Raw genomic sequence first — 11,114 nt, forward strand, 5'->3', positions numbered from 1 at the left:
ATTAATAAATAATACAATATTGATGATAATGGATAAACATGGCTAAATAATAATATTATTTTGTTTAATACATATTAGGTTTAAATCATTTTCTTATAATAAATAATGAAACTAAAAAATATTCATTGCCATAATACTATTAAATTATCACATAACAAGTTTAATAAAACATTTTTATTTAATTTCAGTAAATACACAAACATATCAAATTTTTATAACTTTTTTATAATATAACTGTAGCTTCTTACAGTGATCCTACAATTTTACGGTCTCTTACTTCATCAAGCCATTGGGCTAATAAAGCTGGACCTGTTTTAGGCCAGCTATAATAATAATTTTCTGGAGGTGTACCTTCTTCTAGTCTGACAAAATAATGACAGTATCGATACATAACTTCACCCATTCGCATCCTAGAATGTCTACGCAATCCTTTCATAACTGGGCCTTTACCAGCAAATGACTCAGCTAAAATTAAAAATAAATATAATAATTTTATTTGTTCAATAGAATATAATTAATACAAATTTGTATTTTTTAAATTTTAATAAAAATATTATAAACAAACACCAATAGACAACTAATATTTATTTATGTAAATATAATAATTTTAATGTTTGTATCTAGCATCAATGAAACTAAATTACTAATGAAAAATTGTCATTACGACACTTTTAACCCACTCACCACTTTAACATACAACTAAATTAATTATTTCTACACACTGAATTACTGGACATTTATGAAAAGAGAACCAAAGATCAGCCAGGAGCGACTCCAGGGAGTCCCTAGGAGCTGTGCCACCCCAAGCTTGTACCGCAATTATAAAAATTGTATATTGTTAACAAAAAATGCATATTGTACTATGGACTATCATACGACACGTACAAGTATGTAGATAGAACCATAGAGGTATGACGGTTAAAAGGAGTTTCTCCATACTTCGGAGACTAAAAACCTAGCTTCGTTCAAGGATGATTGAAGATAGACTATCAGCATTATGGCTAATTAATGTACACGGTGTTTCAAAAGTCTTCATCCGATTACGAACTGATATAGTTCGGTAACAGTTAATCGCAGGTTAATGACCGATGTATTAATGGAAAGATTATATAACTAAGTTTATTTTAAGTTATTTAGTTGATAAATTTGGCACCGTAATGGTTAGTGAACTAGGAACCGTTAGTTTGTTTCGTTATGACGACTCCACAACAGAAACCGTTTTACGTCCTAGGTTTCAATAAGTGCGAGTCAGCATTAACCATTCAACATGATTTTCGAAGAACTTAGGGAACTGAAGCTCCTACTACTCAAAGGATTCGACATTGGCACCAAACGTTCCAAGAAAGTGGTTGTCTGTGTGCACAGAAACGCTCAGGTCGACCTCGTTTCTCTAACGGAAACATCGAGCATGTTGGACAGATTTGGTCGAAGTTCATCCCTGGTCACCACGTTTCCCTGACCTCACAGTGTGTGATTTTTTTTTATGGGGCTACATAAAAGATAAAGTGTATGTACCGCCATTACCTACAACCTTGGAAGAGCTTAAAATTAGAATCAAAGATGCTGTTCATGCCGCTATATCAGATATGATCAGCAACGTTTGGGAAGAATTTGATTACCGTATAGATGTGTGTCGGGCAGCCAGTGGAGGTCATATAAAACATTTGTAACCAAAGTAAATAAAACTTGACTATTTTAAGAATATATTTTACTTTATTTTACCCTTATATCTTCATTTTTAATATAAATATAAATTTTTGAAATTGGATGAAGACTTTTGATACACCGTGTATATCATAAAATAGATATTCTAGATCAAATAGATTATATTATTGATATTTTTGCCAATTATAAAAATAGATGACTTGAATTTGTGTTATAAAAATTGTAGTTTTCTTTTTGTTATAAGATTTTGTAAAATTATAACTTGCTCTCCCATCCCCTAACCAAGACTCTAGAGCCGCTCCTGAGATCAGCAATTATGTCTATTGTATGGCACAAAATAGCAAAATAAAGTATAACAGTGCATGATGAATTATAGAAAAACTGCCAGTTATGATACTGTAGTAGAGTGGGCAACAGAAACAAAAAACTTATTTTTATCTCTCTTGACAGAATAAAAAAGATACACGTACTGAGAGTGAGACCTAAATAAGACTTAGTATTAATCACCAACAGGAAGAGGTGTAGTACATGTACATATGCAGTGTTATTTTATTGGAAGATATTAAGGTTTGAATCATTAGATAATTGTATTCTTATCAGGGCCTTTAATATATCGTTGTACTACATATTTAATAATTTAATTAGCCATAATGCCAAATAAATCATACTTACCAATCCACAAATTAGTTTTAAATTCAACATTATGATTTTCAACTGCCAACCGCTGAGCTTCTAAAATAGCATCTTGTACTATAGTGGCACCTTTTCGACCGACCAATGGCAACTGTTTAAGAGCCTCATCAACCGACATACCACGTACAAAACATGCGACATACCACATTTTTTTTGGACTGTATTTTATATTTAGTTTTTGATGGCAAACAAACTGTAATATTTCACAAAAAAACAAATGTAATAAACAATTTAAATGTTACTGAAGTATAACTTTTTTATTCTTTTTTTCCTTGTTTAACCGACAGCAGAGGAGGTTCTGTTTGCACATTACTACTCCTACTAAGAAATAACTTACAGCAGGTCGTTGTTCTTCATCTGGTGCTTGTGGTGGATATACCACGTCGTTATATGCTAACCAACGTTTAGGTCCATCCTCTTTTTTGACTAACAAGCTAGACGATGTGCTAAAATCCGTTTTTGATGTTAAAGGTATTATACATTTTCGAAGACTGTTCAAGCTTGGCTGCAGTTTACTGTGACAAATTAATGTAGTCAATTTACCGGTGACGCAGTTAAACATTTTACACTAAGAATAAAAACAATTCAATTTAGTGGAAACTAAAAGTACTTATAAACTAAACGCTTCCATGTATTAAATATTTAAATATTCGTAAAGCTTTGAAAATTAACGAAACGGAACTAAACAAATTTTAAGAATTTGTAACAAAATTACTAAAATATTAAGTTTTGGTATAATATTCAGAATACTCTGTCAGTGATAAGAAATAACCATGCGGAAAACAGTGATTACGATTTCCAAAGACCTTGTAATGGCGTGATGTTTAAAATTTCCAGATTATTATACTCTATGGATTTTACCATAATGTACTCATCCATATGATGGAAGCTTGGTTGTGAGACGGGATGGTCTTAAAGGCCCAATAAACCTTAAGAAGAAGAAAAAGTACTCGACCGTAGTATACCATAGTATACTCTATCAATTTTATACAGTTTGAAACGTATTCGGAAACAAAGTAGATAGGAACGAAATTATATTATAAATATAATAAAAACAGAATTGCCGTTTACAATGTTCTACTATTCATCAAGGTAAAAATCTTCGTTCAGCATTACTATTATTCCCGATTATTTCCTACTATGATCTTAAAAAAATGTAGGTACTATAGTGATTACAATTTATACGAAGATTTTCACTGGCAAAAATATGACGGGACCAATGGCGGGTGAGTATTTTTTCATGATGGGTGCTATTTTACAAATAATTATCCTTAATGTACAATTTCAGGACGAAAAAACAACTGATAATTTGATGTTTAAATGTTCAGGAAAATCACTTGTATTGTGTGCTAGTACTTTGTTTTCTCTCTAGAAACATATAAGCTCCCTTAACCCTTGATCCCTTATTCATAAATACCTATGACGATATTTAGCAAAACAATGAATACTGCTTTTTAAATACATTCGTTTTTTATTAATATATAAAACCCAGAGCCGTATTCAATGCAGGGCAAGAGAGCATGGGCCAGGGGCGCAGTTCTAAAAGGGGTGCAAATTTTAACACTTCTTATGTAATATTTTTCATGAAATATGAAAAATATGTAGTTAAAACAATTTCATTTGATAATGTTATAGATAAATTTGCCTCTATAAGGGCAAGAAAAGTACCATTGTAATATTCTATTAAATTAATAAAAAATAAATTATAAATTTAAAATCATCTAACACAATTGTGAAACAAAAAAATTTGAAAAAAATTATATGTTTTTATACTGTATTGGTTGTTTATATTTTAAAGTAATACAAATAAAGTTTATTAGTACAGTAAAACCTCGATAAGACGGAACTTTGGTAAGACGGAAATCTCGGTATAACGAAACATTTTTTTGGTCCAGTTTCAAATTACATACAATTAACTAACCCCGTTAACACGGAAAAATATCATGGTCCCAAGCGATTTCGTGTTATCGAGGTTTAACTGTAATTATTACTTTGTATACTATGTTTTTATACATGCTTTATATATTTCAAATGATTATTTGTACAAAAATAGAACTTTCCATTGGGGGAGGGGGAGTACAAATACATTAATTCGCCAAGGGTGCCATCAGACTTCAATACAGACCTGATAAAACCTATATCATTAAACAATTTTAAAATTATAAACAGAACTATACCAATATTTTACATATATAAATGTATTTAAAAATTAAAGATATTTTTAATATTATTTCTTAATACGTCATAGTTATGTAATTTACACAGTTTTAGTTAAGATTAATTAGTCCTCTAATTGCATTCTTCTTTTTTTTTTTCTAGCAAACTTATTGACAACAACGTTAATATTTACAAGTATATCTTTATGAACATTTAATAATGCTAAACCGTTTAGTTTAGACTCAATTATTGTAGAGCGCACAGAATTTTTTAACTTTCTTAATGCCGAAAATGACCATTCAGTGGTTGCAGTAAAAACTGGAAGCATAGCAAATATTTGTAAGAGAATTTTTATATTTTGGAAAAATTGTTTATTTAATAAATAATTTAGAAAAATCATTATTAAACTATACACTATGTAGTAAACATGGTAATATTCGATATTTAAATAACTAACTAAAATAACTACAAAAAAAGTTCAAAATGCGGAACGGTGGGTGCTTCAGCCTCCAAACACCCCCCCCCCCCCTAAATCCACCACTGGATGGGACTATAATAACGATACGGGTGTGAATATTAAAGATCAAAGCGGTGTCAGGTTCAAGTCTAAATCTTGTCATCCAAGAGACGAAGGAGAAATCGGTTGTCTATTAACGAACGTAGGATAACACATTTCAGCGAGGGGCATGTTCAATGATTTATACAAGCGCAGCAACACAGGTTACATACAATTTTACGTAATCTGTGATACAGAAAAGTACCTACCGTGACGTATTTATAGTGGTAATAGGGTCATCCATTTAAATTAATTTTTTTCTACAAGTATTTTTAATAATAATTTAATTTTGTCTTTTATGAATGTTTTTAATTCTAAAAAGTATGAGATATGTAAATATTTTTTCCTTATTTTAATTATCTTGTTTAATCTACGTTATAACTGAATTTTTGAATAACTGATTATTAGTAAATATATATTCTCCCCCCACCCCCCAATAGCAAGCGAGGTAACTCCACCAATAGTTGGACAACTAACAATACTATCAAATCTTTATTTGAATTTTATTCTTTTCAGTTTAAGAGTACACAATCTGTGTAATTACTGTAGTGGCGATGGTAGAATTTACGTGCAACTCGAACCCAACAGATTTGTATATATTTGTATATACGAACATATATAGTGTATTTCAAAATGATTCATCCGATTTCAAAAAATTATATTTATTGTCAAATTTGAATAATTAGGTTAGGATAAGTTTAAAGTTTATTTTTTTTTTTAGTTTTTAAGTTTGACAATTACATTAAGTTTTACGTATAATATTTACAAATGTTCAATGTGTCAATTACATAAAGTTATAGGTATAATCAGGGGCGTAACTGGGAAAAAATCTAGGGGGGTTATATAATATATTTATTATTACCAAAACCTTGACACCCCTCCTCCTCACCAGTTAAAACATATTTTTATTGTATGTATTTTATACAGTATATCTAATTGCTTGATTTTATATAAGTCTTTTAACTCATTTTATGGTATAGATAAACATAAATTAGAGGTAGCAGGTACTAGGTACCAATATTGTTAAATAATACCCATAAAAGTTAATTAATAAAAGGTGTTATTTGTACTGTTGGAGTATCTGGAGAGGCAAAATTATACCTTTATCTCTCAAAAAATTGTCAGAGGGGGCACTTGCCTCCCCCCCACAATTACGCCACTGGGTATAATATTTAAAATAAAAATGAAAACTATGCTACCTCGTTACCCTTCTCAAGAACAAATGTAAAGAACTCAAACCTGCAATAACTACATTTTATACAATTTATATCTCAAACGATTCCGCAAAATATGCCAAACTGTTGATTGTGCAAATTCTTTGGATCCATGATGAACTGATATTTGTGGACGGTACTCGTCCAATATGCTATACACCGCACTTTGATGGTTTAGTATGTTATCTACCGTAAATATTTTAACTATTGTGTACTTTTGTATAAGTATTCTGATTGCTCCAAGGAATGATTTTTTTCAGAATTTTTTTCAACTCACCACCATTAAAAATTGTTTGGTTTTTAATTTTTGTACATGTTTGGCCGATTGGTAATAAACCGCATATGCTTAAACATTTTTCGCACATCTCTTCATTTTGAATTATTTGTTGATATAAATAACTTATAGTTGACAAACTCATAATAATAATGAATAAATCATAGTAAAAACACATATAGTCGATACGAGTCACCAACACACACTAAACAGGTATAATATATATATAATATAAAGCTTTGCCTACTAACTTACCTAACCTACTAGGGTTCAAATATAATACAATTTGGGGTTTTGTAAAAGCTTAATCATCATAATTGCAAAATGATAAAGTATATATATATATTGTAATACACAGTATACGGATATATGGTAGATATCATACTAAACTATCATCAAATTACGGTAGATAGTATATTGGACGAGTACCCTGCGGACTTCTTACAAAACTTCGTTGAATTTGTTAAACATTTTTATTCAAAGTTCTTGGTCAACCAGATAATTTCTCTTTACATAAGCAACCGGTTTCTTGGAAGGTTTTATGTCATTTTCGAAGATTTTGGGCTGCTGGAGGTTGTTTGTTAAACATCGAAAATCACACTGCACGGTAATAACAGATTTGCAATTTTTGAATCAGAACACACAAATTACTTTTTGTTACTCGGTCGATATTTCGATAACAATTAATTAAATCACGTCACTCGGCCAAGATGCATTTTATCGCCAATAACGATAATTTTGCTTATTTACAAAACCATCAAGAGGGAAATGTGATTTTGAATAAAGTTTTCGTTTTCGTCCATCCTGGTTAGCATTTCTCAACAAAAAGTTGTATGGCTATATAGATTTGAAGGTTTTAATTCTTGAACTACCTACTCTTTATAGGGGTGAAAGTTTAGGTCGCCGTGTAAAATCCAACGTAGACTTCTGGACAAATTTTACGATAACGCATGTTTTCGTGCAAAGTGTTTAAGACTCTATGAGAGCGGCCCTAACAGCAGCGACGTTTTCAGGTGTGCGAAAGCTTTTTTTTTAATGCTGAACCTGTTTCTTCAAAGTTGGTTATCCATATTTTAATACCCTTAGCCAATAGTATCGAATCATGGCGTAATAAGATTAAAAGAAAACGAAATTAACGCTATGCAGTTACGTAATTGTCATTATTTTTATAAAACGATCTTATCGCATAGGCACGTTGTTCCCCATTCCACTGTTCCATGTTTACTAAATGGCATGTTGTCTTCAACTAATAATATTTAGTGAGACTTCTTATCTTAATTACAACTGAGAAAATTTATCTTTGAAAATCGGCTGTTTTAGAGCTCCACTCTGGATAATTTGCGCAACTAGTTACATAAGATTTTATTCGCTGGAATATTATATATTAAGGGATGGCCCACAGTCGATCTCCAGTAAATCATTAGGATTAGTATTTTTATACATTTAATTTTATAGCAGCTATGTACTTGCTAATAATCATTATTTGTATTGAAAAATTTGTCGCCATTTCAAAAGTAAATTCAAAAGAAATAATTTTCTCCATCGAACTTTGCCATTAGATTTTTTTTTATTTTTTATTGAAATTAATATCAAAAGATTACTGAGCCTCATTGAGAAAATCTTGTGGGAAGCCCAGGGTTATCTTAGATAACAAATAATTCTTATTGTTTTAGGTACACATTAGATTTATATATGAAGATAATTAATAAAGAGCTTTTCATAAATAAATCACATAAATAATATTAGTAATATTACAAGTGTTAATTAGAATGTTTCATACAATATTAATTTTAATACATATTCATATCGGAGCCAGTGGGTAATTTTTTTTGAAAATGGTTTGTGTGATATTAACTATATCACTGGGAATCAAGTTAAATATTTACGTCCCCAGAAAATAGAAAACTTTTCGATAACTAGTTTTTATGGGCCAGTCTAAGGAAAAGTTACTGCATATCTAGTGTTGATTTCATGGTTTATAGAATCCGACAAATTATGTTTTTTTTGATATATGGTGATTATTATTTGATATAAGAGTTTAATATTGAGGACAATAAAGTTTTCGAACAGTTTTTCGGTTGGATATTTCCAAATTTTTTTATTTGCTACCTCGAGTATAGTGTTTTGGCATTTTGGTAGCAGTAGTTAGTAGCAATAGTTCTGATGTCTATGAAAGGTAATATCTCATGTAATTCTTTCATTATGATGTAATCTAGTTTATCCATTTCATATCGGAACATATTTCTATACCTAAGTTCTACGTATGTACATGGTGTTTTCAAATTCAATTGAGATTTGAGATATACTCAAGTACTCAACAAAATATTTTTGAGAGATTAGTGTAATCCAATAATACTGGGATACTCACAGTTTTACATAAATAAAATAATCTTGATTTTCTTACGTTTCGTTAATTTTAAATGTTGTTAATTTAGATCTTTATCTTTTAATTAAGTTACCAGTCACAGCATATTGGTCCTTGCTGGTTAAATATTGTGTTCCCTTTTACAGTCATATCATAAATCAACTAAATAATTCTGGCATATTTCAATAACATACAGTTTTAGGATATGTTTAGTGAATACATTCATTGAGCATAAAAGTATCATAACCATTATTTTTATTTTTATTCGATTTTTTTAATTTTAATTCAAAAAGTATTGATTTTTTTTTTTTTTTATTAGCTTTTGTTCTGAATTTACGAAAACAGAATTTTTTTTCCATAAATTATTGTTTTTTCTTAGTTATAATAATATTTACCATTTGTTAAATCATATTATCATAGAACATATTTTTGGAGTTTTATTTTATTTATTATTTAGAACAATTCATCAGTATAAAAATAAATCACAAAAAATATTCATACACATTCGAAAAAATATGAATTTTTGATTTAAAAAAAAAATAATAATAATATATCCATAAAATTATGGCTGATTATGATTGAAAAAATATGTTTGTTAGATTTTAAACAAAATAATAATAATAATAATATATCCATAAAATTATGGTTGTCAATAGTCAGAAGCAAATTTATGGTTTGTCATAAGTTAATGTTTTGACGCTCTTCTAGCGTTTTCTTCTACGATACAAAATGTAATCTTGATTCAAATAAATTATCGACCAATCATGTCACAACGCTACAATACACTTTTAACATTTCCCAGTTTACCTGCAAGTGAATTTTAAATGAAAATATGTTATTATAAATATAAAATATTTACATAGATTATAGTCATGTGTAAATTATACAAATTCTACTTCAGTCTTCAGTGGTTTCTCAAATAATTTAAATATCCTTCTCCCCACATGATTGCAAACTATCCAAAATTTCTCTTATATCTTATATCCTATAGCCTGTCGAAGGAAAATATTTCTATGCCATGTAAATCTAATTATTATACCTCTTATCAAATAAAATAACTATTTGTAAAAGAAACATTTATAAAAATTCAACCATAAAAAGTGAAATAATACCAAATACATTTAAGAGATCAATTAATAAAGTATATTATTATCAATATTTTAGTAAATGATCTTTTTTTATTTTACATCCAAGTAGTAATTAATAAAATCATAAAAATAATATTAAGAACATAATCGAATGGATAAAAAAACAAAACCTGACAATGAGGTATTTTTGACATAAAATAAATATTTTGAACATAAATAGGGTACACAATTGAGTAAAAAAAAGATTTAGGTACACATTCTCTCTTTTTTTTTTAATTCACTTTTCTTTTATTTTTATAATAGTAATAATAATAGTAGCAATAATAATTATACAATGTTTGTTATTACTAAAAAATAGTAATAATCCTTACAACAAATCTAATGTGTCTAAAATAATAATTATAAAGTCTCATTGGCTCGAAAAAAAACCGCCTTTTAATTTTTCCAAATGTTAAGGAAAAACTATTATTATTATTATATAATATTAATATTTCTTTTCTCCACATTTTCTTTTCGCGTTTTTTTTTTTTTTTTTTATCACAACAAAATAAACATTTTTGTGTTAACAATAAACAAACTAAATAACATCATTGAAATTCTTAAATTGAATTCACTTGTCATTTACAAAAAAAAAAAAAAAATCAGTTAAATATGTACAAATAAACAAATATTTATATAAATATATGTACAAGAAAAAAATGGTGAAACTGTACAAAGCAAAAAAAAAAAAAATAATTGTGATGATGGGACAATTATATCATTATAATAAATCTAACATTATAGGTACTTTGCAGAAAATTGTAAATAAATTAAATTAAAGCTTGCATTCTTTTTAGATTTTTTAAACATCTAGTTTTATTTCCTTTAATCATATGTATTTAATAGTGTGTAGAGAGTATGATTAATATAATTTTCTGCCAGAATAAGGATACAAATTCTCAATTAAGAATTACTATTTTTTTTTAGGTAATAGTAAAATGTAAACCTTATAAATGTACTCAGGAACTCATTCGCAACAGTGACATCAACGGTTTGACTAGTACATTTATATAATAATAATAATAATAATAATAATAATAATAATAATAATAATAATAATAAT

General features: G+C 28.5%; 1 protein-coding gene across 1 annotated transcript; it reads right to left on the minus strand.

The window, feature by feature from the left end:
• Nucleotides 1-169: 169 nt before the first annotated feature.
• Nucleotides 170-3,099, minus strand: LOC112693993 (39S ribosomal protein L22, mitochondrial). The gene is made up of 3 exons (XM_025569289.1): nt 2,696-3,099; nt 2,338-2,551; nt 170-465 (listed from the first exon to the last, which is right to left on the minus strand). Exons 1-3 carry the CDS (start codon nt 2,918-2,920, stop codon nt 245-247), a joined length of 660 nt encoding a protein of 219 aa, XP_025425074.1. The 5' UTR covers nt 2,921-3,099; the 3' UTR covers nt 170-244.
• Nucleotides 3,100-11,114: the final 8,015 nt, after the last annotated feature.

This window comes from Sipha flava, unplaced genomic scaffold, assembly GCF_003268045.1.
Source record: "Sipha flava isolate LNK unplaced genomic scaffold, YSA_version1 121_pilon_pilon, whole genome shotgun sequence".
Lineage (NCBI taxonomy): Eukaryota > Metazoa > Arthropoda > Insecta > Hemiptera > Aphididae > Sipha > Sipha flava.